At 45.4% G+C, this 23,808-nt stretch overlaps 1 protein-coding gene across 15 annotated transcripts; it reads left to right on the forward strand.

Annotated features, from left to right (window-relative positions):
- Positions 1-308: 308 nt before the first annotated feature.
- On the forward strand, positions 309-23,575 carry MTARC1 (mitochondrial amidoxime-reducing component 1). 15 transcript variants are annotated; one of them, XM_074351643.1, is made up of 9 exons: positions 310-808; positions 3,812-3,985; positions 11,502-11,664; positions 12,529-12,669; positions 14,435-14,460; positions 15,551-15,746; positions 15,834-15,895; positions 15,994-16,065; positions 23,389-23,575. In XM_074351643.1, exons 1-9 carry the CDS (start codon positions 537-539, stop codon positions 23,516-23,518), a joined length of 1,236 nt encoding a protein of 411 aa, XP_074207744.1. In that variant the 5' UTR covers positions 310-536; the 3' UTR covers positions 23,519-23,575. The 15 variants fall into 15 exon arrangements, 9 of the variants coding, with proteins under 9 accessions (XP_074207743.1, XP_074207744.1, XP_074207742.1 ...); XR_012501803.1 differs by having other exon boundaries at positions 316-808; positions 15,551-15,630; positions 23,389-23,453; XR_012501805.1 differs by lacking the exon at positions 23,389-23,575 and adding an exon at positions 17,859-22,750 and having other exon boundaries at positions 316-808; positions 15,551-15,630.
- Positions 23,576-23,808: the final 233 nt, after the last annotated feature.

Genomic DNA, 23,808 nt, shown 5'->3' on the forward strand with positions numbered 1-23,808 from the left:
CCTCGCTCCTGCGCGGGCAGATGAGGAGGGTGGCTGAAAGCAGCCGGAGACTCTCCGGAGGCTACGTGGTGTAGACCCTCTCCCCACTATCGCTAAGAGATCTGCCCGCTTCCTGATCGCTAATTTCGAAATTACGTTTCGTCCTGCAAATTTTGAGGAAGGAGGTTTATTTTAGGTTAAACAACTCCCAAATACGTAAATAAATCGGTCACTTGGGGCGATCATGGGGGAGGGTACCTCGCCTTGCAGCAGTGGGGAGGGGCGGCGGAAGTGGCGGAGGCGGTGAGACTAAACCAGGTTGGAGCCGAGCCACCACCTCCCAGCCGCAGCGTCCTAGGGGCCACCCCTCAGGAGAAGGACGCGATGACCTGATCGGCCCGGAAGGGATTCAGGAGCCGCCCTCCCTTTGAACTCGGGGCCAAGGGCCGCACCTCCCCCAGCAGCCCCGGGCGGCAGCCGCGCTCCGGCCAGGCTTTTGCTGGCGCGTCCAGAGTGTGGCCCACCGGAGTCCCAGCCGCGCCCGCGATCGCGGGGCCATGGGCGCCGCCGGCTCGTCTGTGCTGGCCCGCCTCGGCCTCCCCGGGCGCCCAAGGCCCGGCTGGCTCGCGGTCGCCCCGCTGGGACTGGCCGCGGTGGCGCTGGGGGCCGTCGTCTGGCGCCGGGCGCGGCCCAGGCGGCGCCGGAGGCTGCAGCAGGTGGGCACCGTGGCGCAGCTCTGCATCTACCCGATCAAGTCCTGCAGTGGGGTGTCTGTGAGCGCGGCGGAGTGCACGGCCCTGGGGCTGCGCAGCGGCCACCTGCGGGACAGGTAGGGCCGAGCCCGGGCGCGAGAACAGCGCGGGGTGTGCCCTGGACGCGGGCGGGAGCGGGGGAGCATCAGGTCCTTGTCTTACATAGAAAGTGGGAACTGGGGGCCAGGGGCAAGAAAAAAGAGAAAAAGAGGCCATCACCGCCCAACTGCAGACGCAGGAGCCGACCGCCTTCCGGAGGCGGCTGCGTTTCCACCTCCCACCCGCTCTTTCACAGCTTGCGCGGGGTCCACATGTGTGTGCCAGGGAGCGAGCACGCTTCTCAAACTCCGTCTAGCGGAAGCCGCGAGCTTCACGGGATTGGTCCCCGCCATTTATTTTTAGTAACTGTCCCTTAAGAACTTGGGGAAACTTGGAGCCACACGGAGCCCAGCCCTCCAAGAGCGCACCAAGGTGGAGCATGGAATCATAATGACAGCAATTAAAGCTTAAGCTTCTTGCACCTTAAAAAGCGCTACTGCAGGCATTATTTTCCCCAGTTTTCTCACGCACCCTTTTATAGATAAGGAAACTGAGATTCAGAGCCACCCAGCAGTGGACCCAGGGTGTGGTTTCCTTCAGCACACTGGTGCTTTGTAAATAGTGGTTTTATTCTTGTCCTACCCAGGTAGTCACGATCTGTGAATTTCTAGGGTTCAGCGAAGATTGTAAAGGCCCGGAGCAAGCAGCTTTGTCCTCTTCTGGGTCTGGCTTCCCGCCAGCCCTGGGCCTCATTGTAAGGCTGCACTTTAAACTGCCTCCCAGACCATCCTTCGCAGTTTCCACAGGTAACAGGCAGGACTGATGGGGGCTGTAACTTTTACCCCCTCCTGCTCCCCAGACGGAGGGCAATTCATGACAGAATGGAATGGTGAGCTCTTTTTATCATCACATTATCAGAAAATGTGATCAAGAGAAGGAAACAAAAGGCTTGCAGTCCTCTGTGATGACTGACTCAACGTGACAGGTGCCCAGGAGCACAGAGGACAGAACACCAGGAACCGTTTGGGGTGGTCAGGCACCACTTCATAGCTAGAACTGAAAATTTCAATTTTCCAGGCAAGTGGTTTGGGAGAGGAACATTCTGGAGAGTGGGAAAAACACTGGGCTTGGAGGATAGGTATCCTGGCAGAAAGGCTGGTCCACTCTGAGGTATTGACCAAAAGGAATTGAAAACAGGGACTCAAATAAATACTTGCGCACCCATGTTCATGGTGGCATTATTCACCATAGTGAAAAGATCATTGTTCACAAAACCCAAATGTCCTCCACTGCTGAATGGATAAACAATATATGGTATATACACACACTGGAATATTATTCACCCACAAAAAGGAATGAAGTTCCAATACAGGCTACAGCAGAGATAAATCTTGAAAACATCATGTTAAGTGAAATAAGCCAGACACAAAAGGACAAATATTGTATAATTCCAGTTTTATGAAATATCTAGGATAGACAAATTCACAGAAACAGAAAGTGGATTAGAGGTTGCCAAGGGGCTGGGAGGAGGAGGGAATGGGGAGTTACTGCTTAATGGATCGAGTTTCAGTTTGGGGTGATGAAAAGATTCTGAAAATAGATAGCAGTGATGGTTGCACAACATTGTGAATGTACTTAATGCTGCTGAGTTGTGCAATTACAAATGGTTAAAAATAATTTTTTAATGTCCTTTCCCTGTTGTTAGACACTTCGGTTGTTTCCACCATTTGGGGTTGTGAATAATGCCGCTGTGAACATGTGTGAACAAGTACCTGTTTGAGGTCCCTGTTTTCCATTCTCCTGTGTATATACCTGAGACCATGCCATGTATTTTATGTAGTATATATTTTACCACAATGAAAAAATTAAAAAAGAAACGACAGTCTGACATGTGTGAGGGCACAGGAGGTGAGACTGGCTGGGAGGGCAGCTGGATTATGAGGGGCCTTGTCTGCCTCGCTGAAGAGTTAGGATTTTATTTTGAAAGCAGAAACCATGGGGCAGATTTTGCATGAGGGGGTGGGTGACATGATCAGATCTGGGACAGGGCAGAGCTCTGTCTGTGTCCAGGATAAGAGGGGCTGATACGAGAGGATTCCCTCGGAAAAGAGCTTACACCAACTTGATTTTTCTAGCGTAGCCGAAAAGGCAACCAGGATGACCAGCTGGAGGTGATGATCTAAAGTATCCGCTGTATTTTTTCCTTATGTCACGGAGCCCCAGTGCACAAGCTCACTTCTATCATTGTAACCATTCCATTCAGTGGGCATCGAAATGACCAAAATGTCAATGTGTTTAGCTTCCTTGGGAGCTGAAGGGTCACCTATGCAAACATGTGATTCTTTTTCTGGAAACAGTTCTTTCTGTTGTTCTCATTTCTCTGTTTATCTTTGTTCTGGGAAGTACCGCTAGACCCTAAGTCCTGGGCCAAAAAAAAAAAAAAATATCGTCTATATTAACAATAGGCCTTTTAACAAATTGCGGAAGTCACAGCTCTGAATATTGAAACATGAATTTTTTTTGAAAGGTGGGGGTGGATTTGGCGAAGTGTAAGGGGCATTGTTTGCTGGTCAACTTGACCCCCTGCTCTGAGAGCAATAGAGCGGCGCCTTGTTTCCATCAGCAGGGGCCCAGTGCCTCCTCATGCTGGGCACCATGCTTCCTTGGACCCTTAGGGTCTTCCTGTGAGATGGATTCCTGTCATCGCCTTAGTGCATGTTTATGAAAATTCCTGGCAGTTGAGATGAGCATGTAAAAGCTTCTTTGATTTCTGAGCCATCCAGAGCTCAAAATGTTTTGCAGATACCACATTGGATGCTTGAGCAATTATTCAACACTTTGATATTAACTGCCAGACTTAGTCTTGCTGTGCTGCTGAGCTGATGTTTAGGACACACACACACACACACACACACAACTCCCCCACGCCAGGCCTGCAGTGAGGACATCAAAGATGACAGTGCATCACTGAAGAACCCCCAGAGACGGGCTGCCTGCCTGTCGTGATGGTCCATGCAAATCCTGTGTTTTGAAAATGGCAGGTTTTGGATGGTGATCAACAAGGTGGGGAATATGGTTACTGCTCGACAGGAGCCCCGCCTGGTCCTGATTTCCCCGACCTGTGAGGGTGACACCCTGACCCTCAGTGCAGCCTACACCAAGGACCTGCGGCTGCCCATCCAGACACCCATAACCAACGCTGTGCACAAGTGCAGGTAAGGAAAGCCTAGATCTTAATCCTTGCGTGAGAATTTGTTCATGAAGGTCTGGGAAGGTGTGAACTGTGGAGAGACTCCAGAAAAATGCTGTCAATAATTAACCATTGATTGCGTATATACTGTATGTTGGGTCAAGTCCTTAACATCATGACAATCTAAAATTTAGGAATTTGGTATCTGCAAATGATAACCACTATATATAAAAATAGATAAAAAACAAATTTCTTCTGTATAGCACAGGGAGGAACTATATTTGATATCTTGTAATAACCTTTAATGAAAAAGAATATGAAAATGGATATATGTATATATATATGTATGACTGGGACATTATGCTGTATAGCAGAAATTGACACATTGTAACTGACCATACTTCAATTAAAAAATAAATTAATTTAAAAAAGGGAAACATCCTAAACATTGAAGCCAAAAATAAATAAAAAATAAAAGGTGGGAATGGCAGAGGGAAATAGCTCAGTCGTAGAGCACATGCTTAGCATGCAAGAGGTCCTGGGTTCAATCCCCAGTACCTACACTAATTAAAAATTTTAAAAAAGAAAAGAAAAGAAGATAGGAAAGGAAGCAGCTTCAGAAATGTGTATTGATGTTGGGCTGAGAAACATAAAAGTCTGATGCAGAAAACTATAGGAACAAAAGCATATTACAGCATTGACAACCAGAGAAAAATAACCAAAGGAGAAAGGACACAGATGGGGTGGGAGGAAGTGGGGAGACGGTCCTGGCAGAAGTGAGGTTACATCGATATATCTGTCACCTTGGAATTATCTCTATGTTGCTTGGAAAGACCGAGAACCTTCTAAATCTGAGTCATGGGAGGAGTCACAAATGGCTATGTGACCTATGGTATTTAGTTCTAATGAAAGGAAGTTCCAAAATAGAAAAGAACACCTACAACTGGACGAATGACCTGACCTGCAGATACCCAGGGGTCCGCATCATAATAGGGGTGGAGATTCAGCCAGGAGGCTGCTCTGAACAGAGGCTGTTTCCCCAACATCAGAAGGACAGCAAGGGAGCAATTATTACAGGAAAACTAGCTCTGCTTTTAAGAAGTCATGTCTAGAAATGATCTTTTATCTTATTCTGGGAAAATTAAAATACAGTCTAATTATACTCTGGTCACAGTTGTCACATTTTGAATTAAAATGCAACGCAAATGCTAAATTAGTCCACGAAGAAAATAACATCACATCAAAAAATAGAGTTTAGCTGAAAGATGTCTAAATACCCCCAAAAGTTCATAAAATGCAAAAACCAATATAATTTCTATAATATCAGAGTTTTAAACATAGTGATATGTTTTTATTTTAATTTGGTGGTTTTTTGATTGTAAAAGTAATACATATTCATTGTTAAGAAAATGGAAAATATTGAAAAATAGGAAGACAACAAAAACCATCTGCGATAGTTCTAATTCATATTTTGACATATTTTCTTCCAGTCTCGATGGCTAATACTTTCAAAACCAAATTGGAACAGTGCAGGAAAACAGAGTCTTCAGTACTGTTTATATACTTAGGTGGATATATTGCGTTTTTTTTCAGATTGCTAAAAAAAAATCTTCAAAAAATAGCATTTTTGTGTTGGCATTGTATTTCATTCCATGGGTGTCCCTAATGCATTTTAACACATCCCCATGATTAAACATTTGGATTGATTTCAGTTTTTCCAGGTATGAAGAAGAATGTGATGAATAACTTGGCATGAATCTTTATTCATACGTCGTATTATTTCCTTAGGGAAAAGACTTGAGCAGTGGTTTTGCTAGTAACAAGAGTTTGGGGCCCATAGACTTTTGATGTACGCTACTAAATCATTTTGTAGAATGGTTATTCCAGCTGTATACCCACCAGCAGTTTATAAGCATGGCTGTCTTATTGCATTCTGACCACTGTGTTCAAAAACATTTTGTCAATTTTGTGGGGGAAAAGGTAATTTCTTATTGATTTAATTTGTATTTTTGATTGTCTGAGGCAAAACTTTTTTTTCTCCCTTTGGACATACTTTATTTATTTATTTTCCCTTTTTTACTGAAGTGTATTTAATTTACAATGTTGTGTTCGTTTCTGGTGTATCATAGTGATTCAGTTATTATATATATATATATGTGTGTGTATATATATATATATATCTTCTTTTTCATATTCTTTTTCACTACAGGTTACTATAAGCCATTGAATATAGTTCCCTGTGCTATACAGTAGGACCTTGTTGTTTATCTATTCTATACATAATAGTTTGTATCTCCCCATCCCAAAGTCCCAGTTTATCCCTCCTTTTGAATACGCCTGTTGCAATTTGTATTTCATATTTCTCCAAATCCTGGTTCCTGTTTGTCTGCCATGGTTAGATATTTACCCATACTTTCTTGTGGTTAAATTTTTTTTTTCATTTAATAATTTGTTCCCTTGAAATTATGTGGAAAGTTTTTTCATGGTCTCACACAGGCTTTTGGTCCATGCCCAAAAGACTACACAAGAGCATGTTTGGAAATTGCAAAATAAGAAGGCTTAGACATGCCAGAGTAGTTTGCAGACCCTTAGGGTAAAGATACCAAGGCCCCTTTGGACTCAGGTGTCCTTTAACAACCCAGGTCATTCTCTTGGGAAGGACCTGTAACTTCAGCCCGCAGGTTCCTAAAGACTTCTGGTGAGTTTGGGGGACCCCAGGGTCACCTTCAAAAGATCATGATCATAGTCAGTACTTTTGTTCTACAGCTGAGGTTGTTACTTGATTTTCTCACAAGCCGTGCCAGCTACTAATGGGAAACAGAGAAGTAGGACTTTTTTGTGGGTTTTTCAGGCAAACAGTCTCAAACTGTACCTATATCATCTTTGTCAAAGGTTTTAGGAACATTTGGATTTTTTGTTTGCTTGGATTTTGGGGACAGTGTGTTAATGGAATGCTGGGCCCAGAGACACAGCTGAGGCTGCTCAAACCCAGGAGAAATAATAACTTCTTATTTAATATAAAGAGCAATTAAATTAAATAGGACTGACATCAGCATCATGGAAGAATAAGATGCCCCTGGTTTGTGTCCTTCCCCTCAGCAACAATTTGGCATCCGTCCCTGGACAAAAGTGCCTTCGTGGGAGCTGTGGGACCCAGCACCAGACCCAAGGGACCTGGGAGGAGTCTCGCCTACCTGTGCATTGGCTAATAGGCATACAGACCTCGGTCCCAGCCCTGGGCCCAGCAGTGGCCTGTGAACTGGCTCCAGACCCTCTGGGCTGCAGTCTGGGGGCCCCTGCAAAACACTATCTTAGACAATCACCCACGGACAAGAGAGCCTTTGTGGTAATCCAGGTTTCTAGCACAGAAGTTCCAGCACTCTGTTAGAGAAAAAAAAAAAAAAACAAAAACAAAAACAAAAGACCCAACAACAACAAAAAACCCAAAAACAAGTTTGAATGCAATGGAGAGGGAAAGAAAAACAGTTTGATTTATCCACCCCCGTCATCCCTCCCCGAAGGCAGCACAGCTTAGGGCCAAGCGAGATACCGCTGCCAATGATTTCTTCCACAGAGGAAGCAGAGAGTGTGTAAGTGAACATCCGGCTTCTTCAGCTGTGTGGGACATTATTTCTCTCTCACCGCATCCAGAGGACTGAGTCATGAGCTGCATGATGGAGGGGTGGGGAGAGGCTGGGAAAGCAGCAGACAGCACTCTCAGAGAGCATTAAAGGGATGCGGACCCTGCTAACTGCACTGCGGACTCCATCAAGACGCCTGCCCTTGAGTTGCTGGGATCACGTCACCAGTGGATTCCACTGACAACAAAAAAATGTCGCCCCCCCCATCGGGTTCCACAAGAACAAGGTCACTAGCCACTGTAGTCACTGACCTTCAACACACCCTGAAAGGAGTTCAGGGCGGAGATCAGGAATGAGGCCCTCTGTGCTCTGGGAAAAACTGGCAGAACAGGCTTTTAGGTATCTGTACTTTCAGGAAAAAATTTTATGAACCCAATTTCTTGCATCTTCTCATACCTAGAAAAGCAGTAAAATCATTAACAGAGACACCTGCTCCTCATGACTAGCAGCAACTTTCTAAGATGTGTTCTTGATTGCACATACCCCCCTTCACCAAAATCATATCCATACTGATCTTGCCTGTCTCCCCTCTTCTGAGCAGTTCCTCAGAGCTATCTGAGAGGCTGTCTCCTGGGCTACAGTCCCTCAGCAAGGCCCCAAATAAAACTGAACTCACAGCTCTCATGTTGTGAGTCTTTTTTCAGTTGACACCCCCAACTGGCCCCACAGGTACCCCCAGCTCTCAGCACAACTCACCCATAACACCCCCCTCTCCCCGGCTGGCTCCCAGTGTGCCCTCCTGATGGAAAGCTTTGGCAGACAGCTAGTGAGCACATGCAGTAAGATAAGCCTGAATCTGCAGGCCAAGGAAGGAGCACAGACTTGAGCTTTTGTGTTAATTTTGAAGGAAAAAAAGGGAGATTGACAGTGCTTGGCCTGATGGGTTGCAGGACTGAAAGAAGGCGTACAAGCTTAAGAATTCTGCAATAAGAGAACAAGAAGCATGGAGTAGGTGTATCCGTAGAAGGCTTGATAAAGCCTCAGAATCCATAGCAGGGCTGATACAAGGTATTTCTTTCCGGAGGGCAGTTGGTAAAGGCTGGAGGAGGTGACTGCTACTTCAAATGCAAAGCCAGCACCACAAAACTCCAAGAAGCGTGAAAAATCAATAAAACGGTATCACCAAAGAATCATAATAATCTTCCACTAACCTATACCAAAGACATAAATTGTGCTCTTGGATTAGAAGAATTAACATTGTTAAAATGTCTATACTACCCAAAGCGATCTACAGATTCAATGCAATCTCTGTCAAAATTCAAGTGGTAATTCTATTTTTAGCTTTTTTGAGGAAACTCCATACTGCAGACACTGTGGAAAACAGTATGGAGGGTTGTCAAAAAAGTTAAAAATAGAACTACCATACGATCCAGCAATCCCACTTCTGGGTGTATATTCAAAGGAAATGAAATCAGGATCTCAAAGGGATATCTACACTCCCATGTTCATTGCAGCATTATTCACAATAACTGACAACCTGAGTGCTGACCTATGGATGAATAAAGATATATATATATATAAAACAATGAAATATTTAGCTATGAGAAAAAAGCAAAAAGAAAATCCTACCATTTGCAAAAGCAAAGAGGACCTTGAGGGTGTTACGCTAAGTGAAGTAAGTCAGACAGAGAAAGAAATTCTGTATGAGATCACTTATATGTTCTAAAACTGCTGAACTCATAGAAACGGAGAATAGAACAGTGGTTTCCAGTCCTGGAGGCTGAGGAAATGGAGAGATGTTTGTCAAAGAAAACAAACTTCTGGTTAAAAGATGAATAAATTCTGGGCACCTAATGTCCAGCATGGTTATTATAGTTAACAATACTATATTACATAATTGACAGTCATCATCAGGAAAAAAAATATATATTTTTTAGGAAAAATATATTTTTCCTCTGTTTTGTGTCTATAGGAGATGATGGATGTTCACTAAACTTACTGTGCTAATCATTTGATGATGTAAGTCAAGTCATTATGCTTTATACTTTAAGCTTATACAGTGCTGTATATCAGTTACATTGCAATGAAACTGGAAGGAAAAAGAAAGTTGCTGAGAGAGTATACCTTAAATGTCACCACAGAAAAGAAATGTTAATTATATGAGGTGAATGGGGTGTTAACTAACAGTACTGTGGTAGACAGTTAGCAATCTATAAGGGTGTCAAATCAGCACGTTGTATGCCTTAAACTTACACAATGTTGTATGTCAATTATATGAAATAAAGCTGGGAAAATTATATGGAAATATATTAAGTATATATTTTTATAAAAATATAAAAAATCATTAATATATTTTATAATATAAAATACTTACTATTAAAGAATAGGTGTTTTTGTTTAATTACATATTTGATTTATGGAGTAACTATACAAAGATAACTTGAAATAACTGAAAAAAAGAGTAATTACTGGTATCTACTGAGCAGATATAAAACCGAAGAATTGTTTTTGGGACTTCGTATAGATTATCCCTAATCCTTACAAGAGGGTTGTGATTTTATCCCCATTATATATATGAGGAAACTGAGGCATAGGAAAAAAAAGTAACTCCTAGGTCACTGAGCTAGTCATTTGTGGAAACAAGATGCTCATCCAAGCAGATCTCCTTGACTCTCCTCTTTCCCAAACTTCAGACATTTGCATAACATGACTATGATGTGGGTCGAATTATAAACCACCTCTACTCTTATTTACTTAATGTTTTTCTTTAAATTCATTCAACTTTTAAAAAACCTTGAATATGTTTATTTTCAAAGGAAATCTTGTATGGTTACCTATATAATTTGGTGGGACTAGAAGGTAACTGAAATAAATATACTACAAATAAAATGTTACCTAATTCCAGCTAGAAGCTATTGCCTAAAGAGGTCTCTGTACCTGAGGTCTGTTCTTTTCTTTTTTTTTTAAAAAAGAGGTTATTATCAGGTATTGCTAGAAGTTAAAGACAGTTAACACTAAGCTGAAAAGAATCACTTTCTTTCCATATAATTCACCATTATTTCCTGGTACACCCAGGCACCACCTACAGTAATCTCGAATACCCACAGTGGTAGTGGTCTTACACGTGGGAAACACTGGCCAATACTAAGTGTTTCTTGTTTTCGTCTTTGAAATACATGTAATTCCCAAACAGTTCTGCCCAGTGTATATCAGGGAGGAGGAGGCTTCAAATCGGACAGAGTTAGTCCCAGCAATCAATTATTATTTATAAGTTTTAGATATTACAGAATATTTTCACGTACATTGCTGCACTGGTTTTATTATTAATATACTGGCAAAGTAGACCCAGCTCTGTTAATAAAGATTTCTGGTTGAACCAGATTTTACAGTAATTATAATTTTACTTTATCCTAATATGTTAGGTTTCTTCTGGAGAACTCACTAACTTTTCAAATACATGATCTCATTTTATCCTGCCTGTATTCCTTCCAGGCAGGGAGGTACAGTTATATATCAGTCTGTTTTATAAAATAGATAAGCACTAAGAATATACTGCATAGCATATACAGTATCTTGTAATAACTTGTAATATGCACGTTGTATAGTACAGTGTACAACTTGTAGTATACAAGGTACCCAGTATCTTGTCATGCCTTATAATGGAGTATAATCTGCAAGAATACTGAATCACTATGCTGTACACCTGAAATTAACATAATATTGTAAAGCAACTATATTTCAATTAAAAAAAAATGGGGAAAACAAGGCTTGAAACCGTGTCTTCATTTGGGCTTCCACAGTGGCCCGGAGGCAGGGCCAGGCTAAAATGATGTCTTTTGATAACAAAGGAATTCCAGCGGCATCAGAGCCTGGTGCAGCCTTTCTGATAAGCACAGGATACGTAGGGTGTCCAGATTTTCAAAGCCATGTCTGTTCTTTGCTCCTGTCACCCCCTGGCAGAGTGCATGGCCTGGAGATCGAGGGCAGGGACTGTGGCGAGGCCGCAGCCCAGTGGATCACAAGTTTCCTGAAGACGCAGCCCTACCGCCTGGTGCACTTCGAGCCCCACATGCGACCAAGAAATTCTCACCAAATAGAGGACGTGTTCCTGCCCACCGATCAGGTCAGACCAGCACCCCTTGGCTTTGGCCTTTGGTGCATCCTATAGAAGGCCAGCTTCCTTGGGAGCAGAGATCAGGGCATTGTGTCTGCTGAGCTCAGTTCTGTCACTTTGCCATTGCTTTTGTTGCAAGCAAAAGGCAAAAAATAGAGCCCTTCCCTTGGGAGCACCCTCTGTGTTTCTTGATCTGGGGACTCTTGCACTTTTTTCCCAGGAGCATCTTCCTTCCGATTTATGTAAGCCTCCTGGTGCGAGTAAGGCTTCAAAACTGCTCTAGGCCAGTACATCTCCTACTCCATCTGTAACTGCATGCGGAGTCTAGCCCTTTAATACTGCGACGGCAACTGTGTGTCAGATCACAGGTGGGCAAACGGGCGTGGGTATGGAGATCCATGGAGATATAAAATGACAAGACTGGCCCTTCAAAGATTAAGGTTGTAAGAATTCACCATGAAAGTATCACATAGAGTGCTATGTAATATCATTACTGTGGCCATGGTGAACATTGGTTTGCATAAAAAATTAACATCCATGGAATCAGTGAGTATTCTGTAGCACATGTAACCCAGTCATCAAACCCATCCACCTTATTAAGCATGGGAGAATTTGGAGGATGAGAAAGGGGCAGCTCTGGGATTCTGAGGCCACATTCTCTTCTCTCCATCATGTAATTCCTGTTATGTGCAAGGCTACTGAAGGCTTCTGAATCACTATAGTCACTTTTTCTATAAAAAGAACTAGAGAAATACTTAGATTGTGGTGGGAGGTGGAGTGGGGGGGAGGACGGTTGCAGGAACTAGACCCCAGTGACCTCTGAGACACAACTTTGTCCACGGCATGTTGTAACAGTTCATGTTTTCCCATCAGATCGTGTACGCGGATGCCTGCCCATTCTTGATTCTTTCTGAGGCATCCTTGGCGGATCTCAACTCCCGGCTAGAGAAGAAAGTTAAAGCCACTAACTTCAGGCCCAATATCCTAATTTCAGGGTGTGGTGTCTATGCAGAGGTAAACGCTATGCCTTCTTGCCCTTTTTCTCGGGTTTACCTTTTTTTTTTTTTTTTTAAGGTATGAGAGTCTTTGATGTTGGATTAGATTATACCAAAGGATGCATTACTTCTTGGTCCTATATTCCACCACAATTCAGTTTTTCAATTTCTTGAGCACCTGATCAGTACAGACTTTTGTGCAGAGGATACAAATTTAGATGGGGCAGAGACACAGGGGTCCGGGGGCATTGCAGGGTCTGAGACTTCTAAGGAGATTCCAAGGAGGCAGGTTAGTTTTTGAGCCAAGTTCTCTCAGCACAGAATACATGATCTATGTGAGCCATGGAGCAGATTCAGGGTGTGCTCCGGTCATGTGGGAGGCAGGTGGTGCCAGGTGCAGTGGGCAGAACAGACCATCCCAGAAGCTGAGGACCTGCACAGAGGCTTCTAGAAAGCGAACCCCCTCCTCATCTCAGAACCTGCCTCTCATGGTTGTGGTCCTTCCCCGAGTCCCTTCACACCCATCATCCCCACTCCTCTTCCTCACTTCTCAAAACCCCCACGCAGGGCCACATTGGGGAAACCTTGCTGCCCTCCTCCCTTGCCCTGCCTCATTCAGAGACCTTTTCCTGTCATCGCCCTGCCCCTTGGACCTATCGGTACTACTTCTGGAACTTTCTCTCCCTGGCTGCACTGCCTTTGCTCCTTTACTGTTTGCCTTTGTACTCCTCACTCAGGTAGGGGCTTCCAAAACTTCTGGCCTTGACCGTCTCTCTCCCTACCTTCCCTCGCTGATGGTGCCCTGTCCCGCAGCTGCGCCATCTGTCACCTCCTGTAGGTCCTTCCCAGGTGTCCAACCGTGGACTCCCCCTGGAGAGCTGGGCTCACATTTCTGACTATCTGCTGGGCATTTCCACCCGTTCTGTTGACTTAGCAAACTTGTACTTAGATACTCCACACCCCATGCCCTACATCTCCTTCTCTTGACTTCATAGCTTCTGTCCTGGGCACCATATTCCTTCTATCACCCTGGCTTAGAGCTTACAAGCCACCCCTGACTCTTTCCTCTCCCATGTTTCTCCCATCCCCAACCACATCTGCTCCCTTTCTGTTCTCAGCCATCAACTAGATCACCTTTATTATCTCAAGTCTGGGCCACTGAGTGGTCCTGGATGTTGCCACAGCCATCCTCCCAGAGCACTGGAGTGACCTCTTCTACCTTAAAAGTTTGTGACAGTCAATGTTACTTCCTTGCTCAAAAGCCTTCCATGGCTCTCCAGTTCTCAAAAGTCCCAAACTACCCACTCTACCATTCTGGTCCCTCCATAATCTTGTTACAGTGTGCCCTTCCAGTAAAAGCTCCAAAGCTGCAAACTGGACTGAGAATCTAACATGTATTCTCCTATCTCCCGGTCATCCCAAGTCTCACCCCTTCCCCACTTAGAAACCCCTGGAACTTCTTTAAAAGCCCAGATGAAAAGCCACCTATCCTAGAAGTCTGCTCTCATCGCCAGACCCGGAAGAGCTCCCTCTCTTCTCCAAAGCCACTCTGTGCTGTGCCTGTGCCTCTGCATACCCGGCTTTTCCTGTTTCAATTTTTTTATCACCTGGAGGTAATGTGCTCTGTAGGAAGACTTTCATGGGCTCAGTATTTAACATGGTGCTGGGCTCACAGTGTGCACTCAACATGTAATACTTTTCTCCTTTTCCTCTGGTTTGCCAAATAGATACTTTTCTGATGCTGGAATTTTAAACTTATTTTTCTGTGAATCAATTCCCAACAGGTTTTATTGCACATAAAAGGGGCTCTGTAAGTATTTCTTTAATTTATAATAAATTAACTTCCTAGTCAGAACCCTCATTTCTTTCCCTTTGAATCTTTTATGTTTTTGTTTTTGTTTTTGTTTTTGTTTTTGTTTTTGTTTTTGTTTTTGTTTTTGTTTTTGTTTTGTAAGCACGGTGCTTCCTAGTGGAGAAATGTACACAAAACAGGCTGGGTTGCTCTAATCCGAGGTGCTCAGCTTTTTAGACTGGAGAAACATGCAGTTAAAAAAAAAAAAAGAAATCCCCAAAACCAACCAACAAAACCAGTCCGCAATACACATATCAAGAATAATACTATCAGAGTTAAAACTTTGGGTCTGGAACTCTGTCTCTGGCTTGTGATCATCAAAGGACTGGGCAGGTTGCTTTTAACTCTTGGATTCCTGTCTTCGGGCTGCAGGCAGCCTGCTTTTCTCTCTGAGCGTGAGAAGGTCAGGACTACAGTCAGATGTGCTTCCTCATTATTTCCCGGAGTCCTCATCACCCTTCTTTTGTGCCTCTCAGAATCTCCACCCTAGAAGACTCAGTTCAGATCTCACCTTTTCCATGAAACCTCCCCTGACCAGAGCAGCCTGACAATGTCTTCCTCTAAACCACCAGCATGATTCTTGCCTGCATGGTTAAACCGGCACACGGGGTGGTGCTGTCTTATAATGCTTTTTCTCAGTTTTCCTGGAATTAAAAAAAAAAAAAAAAAAAAAAAGAATATTGACCATTCACTTTTCATGTGTGTATTGTTCTCTCTCCCCTGCTGGATTTGAGGGGCACAGTCGATTGATTTGATTTGCCCCGAAAATTTGGCACCGATATGACACAGGCAGTAGACAAATGCCTGAGAATTTCGGGGGCAGTTGTGCTTTGTGATTCCACCCCAGGAGAGATGCAGAGAGAAGTAACGCTACCTGACCTGCGCTGCTTGTGTTCATATCCGGCAGGGGGAGACAGGAGATAACAGAGGCAATGATTAAGGATCTTAATCCACCTCAGGTGTGCACTAAGGGCTCTGACACAACCTAGTGTCCAGAGTAACCCTCCTCCCGTACCCCCTCCTCGCTTTCACCCACCTCTTCCGGCAGTCCCCGCCCTTGCCTTCCTCACCTCCGCCAGTCAAGCAGAGGCTTCCTGAAGGAGATGAGTTTCCAACCCAGTTTTACAAGTAAGAGCAGACGGAGCATTTCATTTCATGGGAGTGAACTGACTTTCAAGGCAGAGGGAGGGAAACAGGGAGGCGTGTGGCTTCTCGGAACGGACGCGACGTCCGCCATCTTTGATGTAAGTGACTTCATTAGCTGTCAGGTCATAGGTGGGTCAGGGCCACGGCTCGGAGGTGCTCACGTGAACTGGGTACTTCGTCCCCAGGATTCGTGGGATGAGCTGCTCATCGGCGACGTGGAACTGAAAAGGGTGATGGCTTGCTCCAGGTGAGGCGCATGCGCAGCTGCCCGGGAGCGGGCGGGAGGGGAGCGTCTGTTTTGTCCTGTGTATGATGCCCTGTGTGTGTGTGTGTGTGTGTGTCCAGGTGCATTTTAACCACAGTGGATCCGGACACGGGCATCATGAGCAGGAAGGAGCCGCTGGAGACCCTGAAGAGGTAGGACTAGGCGATTTAATATCTCAGAGGAAGCAGAGAGAACGTCACGCTTATATATGCTTGTAGGGGAAGGGAGTCCTAGTGACTGGGTAATTTGGGAAACATTCCTGGGTGTTTTGGTTCCCAGAATGCCTGCTTTTACAACTAATTTTATTTTTCACTTAGAATTCATGGTCTGAACACGCCAATTAACAACAACAACAACACATGGTTTAGATATTTTGGCAAACTTTATTATGGGCTGAGTGGTATCACAAATTCCTTAGGTATGATAAGGGCATTGTGATGACATAAGAAATGCCCATATATTTTGGAGAAGCATGTTGAAATGTATAGGAGTGAAGTGATGTGACATCCGGGGATGTACTGTATATTATTTTAGCAAAAGGACCCACGGAAAAATATGTCAAAATCTTGATAAATAGATCTTGGGTGATAGATGGGGATTCATTGCACTATTTTTTTATTTTTACTTTTATGTTTACTTAAAAATTTCATCAAATTTTTTTTTTAATGAAAGACAATGACAGGCAATAAGTTTAAATTGCTTAGAACGATATTTATGATAACATTAATTCTAAAAAGCTGATTTCAAGATAGCATATATAGTATTGACTTTTTCGGTCTTTATTTACTTGGTTTTACTTTTAAAAATGCATAAATATGCCTGAGTGGCTAAAAGGCTGTAAGGCTGTAAACCAAAACGTTAATGGAGGTTCTCCCTTGGTAATGGAATTATGGGGGAAATATACCTTCTGATATGTAGTCTCTAAACTTTCTATAATCAACCTGCATTACTACTGCTAAAGCAGTAACTCAGGACCCACGCACTTCTATGTTATCTGCCAAATCTGGAGCCGGGATATTGTTGAAACCCTGAACATGATCTAGTGATGCTTGTCTTTGCTGGTCCCTTTGGTGTTGAATGCAGGATGACAGGTGGAGTGTCAGGTGTCATCTCTGCAGACCCAAGACCCTGGGCTTTGACCCTGACATGTGTCCTTGGGTGCCACTTGTAGAGAGGGATAGTGGGGAGGATGGTGACTCTGCTTTGGGCAAACCCTGGAAGACTTGGGGAAGGAACGCAGTGGAAATTTGGCCATCTGGGATCAAAGCCATCACAAAAGAGCACATGGAGAGGAGGTTATGCTTGGCTTGTGTGATCAGACTCCCTCCCCTAGGATGGGAGTCTGCTTCCTTCCATCTCTCACCAAGCTCATGGCCCTCTTTGAACCGACAGTCTAGACTCCTTTGGTCAGCACCAACCCCTCTCTGCCAATCCTGCTGTCCTAGAAGCTACTGTCTGGCCCCCTCCCTGTGCAAGCTGAAGCCCTGGGGCAGAGCACTCTGCCCCAGACAGCACATTGCCCCGAGGCATGAGGCCAGCACCTGTGGTCCATGGAGACCAGCATCCTGCATCAGGGCCAGGCTACCGAAGGTAGGCAGCTGGCATTCACCGGGCCAGGCCACATGGCAGAGAGTGACGTTAGGGGTGGGGTCACAGACAAGGTAGACTGGCGGGAGGTTGGGAGGGGAGGTACAGAGAGGAATTCTTGACGTGAAGAGCAAATGGCTACTTTCCATCTGGGTCCCCACCAGTGGGTGTGGATTTGCAGGAACATTCCAAGAGGGGGCTACAGACTAGCCTGAGGCAAATTTCATCATTTTGAGGGATATTGTATATTTTTCAAAGCTCAAAATGACATTAATTAACTGTTCTGTAAAAAGTTAAAACAATGGAGCACCAAAGATTTGTACATTTTACTCCGTGTAAATTTTATCCCCCCTAAAAGGTAAAGAAATTTTAACCCTGGGGAATGATATGCCAGCTGAACTGTTTGGAGATGAAGTTTACTCAAGTCTGCAACTTACTTGGAATTGTAAAAAAAATTACAATGGATTGATGGATGGATAAATATGTGATACAGGAAAGAGAGTCACATGTTATGTATAGGGTCCAAATGCTTGGTCAATGGATGTTCTCTGTAAAATTATTTGAACTTCTTTGCCTGTTTGAGGATGGTCATCGTAAAAGGTTGAGGAAGAGTTACTAGATGTGCTGGGACGCTTGTGAGGGGAGTGGTTTAGAGACGTGGCAATGATAGACTAGCTATTCCTCCAAATGCTCATTCACTTGTGGTCAGAACAAGCTGGCGATTGGTCTTCCCACTTTCCTGTGGCTGCAGATGAGCCACCTGGGGGAGGAAGGCAGGGTGGGCTGGGGAAAGCTGCCCGCTGTGGGCGTCAGGAACCCTGGCTCTGCTGCATATGACCTTCATGATCAGCAGGTCCCCCTCTGGCTCAGACCTTGGGTCTTCTTCGCTATGAAGTTGGTGGGTTGGGCCAGGCCTGGATGATTCTGTGTGCAGACCAGCCACGTGATTTGGGGAATTGACTGGCATCCTTTTTTATACATCTTGTTTTCTCTCTCTCCTCCCAACACGTTGTTTGGTGTCTGGCACCCTTCCCTCTGGATTTAGAAAGTGCCTGTGTTTGGGCTGGACCTCGGAATCTTCAGTGCTTACTGCTCCCCCCCCCCCAAGTGGGAGCTCATGTTTATAGAAGGAGGATAATTGACCCCAGCGAAGAGTGAGGGCAGGCTAGTGGGGTCACCGGGAGCCAGCACAGCTCTCCTGATCTCCTGCAGGCTTTCTGTAGCCCAGACATCCCACCCTAATTGCTCCTAATACCCCAGGAGACAGGCCAGCCAGCCTAGGTGTCTTCTCCTGTGTCTTACTGAGATTTAAATTGCCATAGATACAGTAATTTATATTCTTCCTGGGACATAATGACCATAAATCAGGAAGAGGAAGGCCTGACATAAATTGGGAAGAGGAAGGCCTGACATAAATCATGGAAGCAAAGCAAAGTGGTGTCCAGAGCATCCCCTCGGCTCTCCTGCAGGACGCTGGGAGCCGCACTGCCTTCCCTCTTCCTGGGTCCTTGTGGCGCTCCAGGGCTGTGCTGCTACGGGAATGCCAGTTTTCAGCGGGCGACCTCTCTGCTGGCCTCACCTACGGTGATCTGTCACTCACAGGCAGAATCAGGGTGGCCAAGCAAGGAGAGAGAAGAAGTACATCCCTGCCCTGCTGAATGTCTGTGGGCCATAGGTCCAGGGGAGCCTTTGTCTGAAATACTCACGGCGGTGGGCAGCTTGGTTGAGGTTGGTCTGCTGGCAGGAAAATCTGGAGAGTGGATTACTCTTTTCTTAGGGGAGAGTGACTTCCACGGAGCCCCACAGGAGTGATGGGGGTCTATCATTGTAGCTTTCAAGGGAAAGAAAAAAATCTCATTTGTTCTGCAGATGCAAAAATGTTGTTAAATACAGGAATACTTGGACAATAAGGACATTTGCCACGATCTGCTTGTGTCAGGCTGTGCTGGGCTGAGCTAAAGACAGACGGACTTAGTGGGAGTGATACAGTCACCCCCCACCCCATCTGGCTCTGTCACCCCCCAGTAATGACACTGGCAAGTCAGTTTCTTGATGCTTCCATTTCTTTATTTAACTGAGCAAATAATACGTCTCCTGGTTCACTTTCCCAGTTGATCAGAATAAAGCAATAAATATGATTTTCTTTCTTTCTTTTTATTTAGCAATTCTTTTTTGTTTGTTGTTTTAGGGGTGGAGTAATCAGGTTTATATATTAGGTAATTAGGTTTATTTTTTAATGGAGTTACTGGGAATGGAACCCAGGACCTCCTGAGTGCTAAGCATGCACTCTACCACTGAGCTATACCCTCCCCACCCCGATGTTTAAATAGCTGATAAAAACACACAATGACCATGTAGGCTCTGGCTATTAGTAGTCTCAGTTTATCAACCTGACACCTTCTGAGAGAAGGAAAACCTTGGAGACACTTCTTTCCATTTTCGGAGGCTTCATTAAAAGCAGCCCAGCGCAAACCTGCCCAGCCTTTGGCTCCTCCTCTCCGCGGTGCCTTCGCAGGGCTGCTTGGTTCCTGACCTGGCCGTAGAGATAGAGATTGGGAGATCTCAGAAGTGACCTGTGCCCCACAGTGGGACCCAACAGTGACCAGGGACCCTGCCTGCAAGTAAGTTCTGGGCCTCGACCAGTAAATGAGTAAGCCAAGCAGCCCTCACTGGTGCACAGCACTTTATAGGCAACAGTTTCTGAGTATGGAGACCTCCGTGTATGTGGAACCAAATGCCTGCGGTGTCCTGCCCTTTAGAGGCATGGCATGCTTTCGTGCTTATTGAAACAGAAAGTGCACTGAGAGAGGCGCTTTAAAATGAGTTGGTAATTTATTAATCCCAACAATGACAAAATATATATGGGAAAAAATCACGAAAGATCCACGTATGAGATGATGCTGTGTTTTCCGTCTCTTGAACCAAGCTTGGTGCGCACTTGAATTCACAGACTGCCGGCAATGCGGCCTGAGCCCCACCAGGGGTCGCTGATGATCTCATTTACCGAGTCCTTCCTCAGCCCTGCGGGGACGGTTGTCGGCAGGAACAGAGTGGGGACAGGAGCTGGGGAGGCTGGCGGACAAGCCGGCCACCGCTCCCCTCGGCTGTAGGGAGGCCCCGGCGGGCTGGGCCAGCCCGGAGCCACTCTTCCACTCCCGTAGCGCATCCCATTTCTATTCCTGGGCAGAGAAATAGACGGCCGCCTGCGAACCAGGTGATCCAACCTGCACTTGCACAAACCACCTCCTGGGGCCAACCCCAGCAGTTTAAGGGGCTTGGCTGGGAGGGATGGCAGCTCCCGTGGGCCCTCCTCTCCTAAGTGACCTGGTAAGGGAGTGAATGTCTGAGTGAGTGGTTGATGGAAGGGGCAGTGTACCCGCGGGTGGCTAAACGTTTATGTAGAAGAATAAGTATTAACCCCCATCAGTTCTTCTCAGGCCTGGGCATGTACTCAGGAGGTAGAAAGATGGCCAGGCGTCAAACCCTGGGGGGAAAGTCCTGACTATGGAGTGAGCCAGACTTCCGTTCTGGCCCCAGCCTGACCGCTTAGGTCTGTGATCTTGGGCAAGTGGGTTACTCCTCTGAGACACTCCCCTCCCAGCACCCCCATCAGGTGGGGATGATACACATTCCCACATAGGCTTGTTATAAGGACTAAGAGAATATGTACGATGTTCTTTACAAACTGTAAGTGTATGATGCTCAGAACTCTGACCCTTAATTCCCTCCCTGAGATAATCAGAGCCTCCCCAGGAGCAAACGGGAGAAACCCCAAGCCATCGAAGTCGTGATCTGCCCCTATCCTGAAGAGGTCACTCTCCAACAGACCCAGAACCCCAGGTGTTCTTGGTACCACGTGCTGGCAGAGGAGAGGCGGGCTAAGAGGGGTGCCTGGGTTCCCAGGGTCCAAGGTCATGGCTGAGACCTGAGTACAGAGCCAGGGAATGTTCTCGGTGAGGCAGGGCAGGGCAGGCTGGCTTATGGTTCTCACCCACTTGTTGATTTATTTATTTGCTTAACCAACCTTATTTGGAGTGGGCTGCAGCATACCGGGTGCTGTACCAGGCTGTGGGCAGACAGCAAGAAACAAAGCAGACATAGTGTCTGCATCCAGGGGGTGGGGAGCTGGGGGTCTCCAGAACAAGGCTCTAGATTTGACCTTCTCTGTTTGCTCCTTAACCACTTCTGATTTGATGAACAAAAGCAGGACTGAGTCGTTGCAACTATTTTTTCCCAAAAGTGCAGTAGAATGAAATGAATGCTTTCTGTAAAAATGTTTTAAATATTAAAGTGATATAAAATTGGAGTTAGCTTAAATGAGAAACTGGAGGAAAGTATTCTCTCAGTGGAGGCGGGGAATCCTGCCACGTTACTCGCACACGTTCCGTGTACACTCTTCTTGGGGCTCCTGGCACTTTCTGCCCAACAAAGGTATTCATACTGCTTCTGACAGAGGTTGTTACCCACCCACAGGTTCATCTGTTCAACAAACGATTGTGGGTCACTGGTGACAGCAGGGCCCAGCATTGGGTGTGAGCAGTACCAGGGAGGGAGGGGGTCCCATTTCCTGCTCTCCACTGTCTCTGCAGCTTGTAGAGAGCCATGTGCCCTGACGCTACAGGACAAGGTGTGTGAGTGTTCCAGGGGCAGGCAGAGAAAACTGAGGATGAGGGAGCCACTCCTGGCTAGGGGCTCCTGGGCTTCCTTCCTGGGACATGTGGCATTTGAGTTGGGCCTTGAAAGAAGGGCAGGAGTCTAATGCTTGGGGAACAGTGGAGAGGGGAATCCAACAGGAATCTCAGAGGAACCAGTGAGCCAGGAAATATGCAAAGCAAGGTGATAGGCATTGAGGACTCCTAGGGAGTGCTGCCGAGGAGCACGGAGGGGCAGAGGGTATGAAAGAGCTGGCTAGGGCCAGGTAGAGAGGCTTGCACACCAGGCTGAAGAGCTGAAATGTTATTCCTCAGGTCCTGGGGAGCTACTGAAAATTTCCGAGCCTAAAAATGATAAGACCAGAGCAAAATTTAAAAAGTAATGTATTACGAACTGTTGACATATGAAATAGATGAACATCAAGGACCTACTGTATAGCATAAGGAACTATATTCGATGTCTTATAATAACTTATAATGGAAAAGAATCTGAAGAAGAATATGTAGATACACATATATATATATACATATAACTGAATCACTTTGCTGTACACCTGAAACATTGTAAATCACTGTACTCCAATTAAAAGAAAAGAAAGTAATATAGGGTAGTGTTAACAGTGAGTTGAAAGTGGACAGGGGAGAATGAGGAAGAGAGGTTGGTTAAGAAGTTTGTATTACAATCATCTGAGGATGCTTGAAGTGCGATTGTGATGGTGGGAGGAAAAGTGAGCAAACTCAAATGATATGGTCCAGGAAGAGCCTCGGGACTTGGCAACTGTGGATAAGCCACGGAAAGTGGGGTGGGGGGAGGTGTAAAGATGAGTCCAGCCAGGGCTCTGAGCCTGACTGGTGGGTGAGATGGCTGTTCTGATGATGGACATGGAGAAGCCAGGAGGAGAGAGGCTGAGGGAAAAGGGAAGTGATAAAGTATGTTCAAACGTATTGAGTCCCTAATCTTTCAGTGCTGAAACAGAGAACATTACCTGGAGAAAAGATGTCGGAATACGGCCACTGGTTGTGCTTAACGGTTGTTGGTGCACTGGGCGGGCAGTTTACTGCACAACCACAGGAGGCGCTGCTGTGTTAGTCTTGCTGGGAACGGCGCTCGCTGGAGCTGGGCAACTTGGCCACCCTGTGTGGGGCGGATACTTATCAACCGAGAAGCAATCACATGCTGTTTGAGCTCTTGCTTCTGTTTGACTGTGACTCATTATGATCTTTTTCTTGTTGCAGTTATCGCCTGTGTGATCCTTCTGAACAAAAATTGTATGGAAAATCACCTCTCTTTGGACAGTATTTTGTTCTGGAAAACCCAGGGACAATCCAAGTGGGAGACCCTGTGTACCTGCTCATCCAGGAATAAGAATCCTATGTCTTGGGATAGCAGAGGCCTTTTAATAAATGTTCTCAAAAATGCTGACACTTGAAGCCCAGTGTTTTGAAACTGACACCCTAGCATTTTTTTAGATCTGTAATCTCAGGTTTTTCATCTTTTGGACTTTTGTCTCAGTGCATCCAGTGTCCCAGTGTGCGAAGCAAAGAATAGTCTTGATAACTTAATAGGACTTCAATAAGTCACTTACATGACAAGACATGATTCAAGAAATCTTTTGTTTAACTATGATTGTAGAATCATTCTTTCTCCTTCTTCAC

Source organism: Camelus bactrianus, chromosome 23 (assembly GCF_048773025.1).
Source record: "Camelus bactrianus isolate YW-2024 breed Bactrian camel chromosome 23, ASM4877302v1, whole genome shotgun sequence".
NCBI classification, from domain to species: Eukaryota; Metazoa; Chordata; class Mammalia; order Artiodactyla; family Camelidae; genus Camelus; species Camelus bactrianus.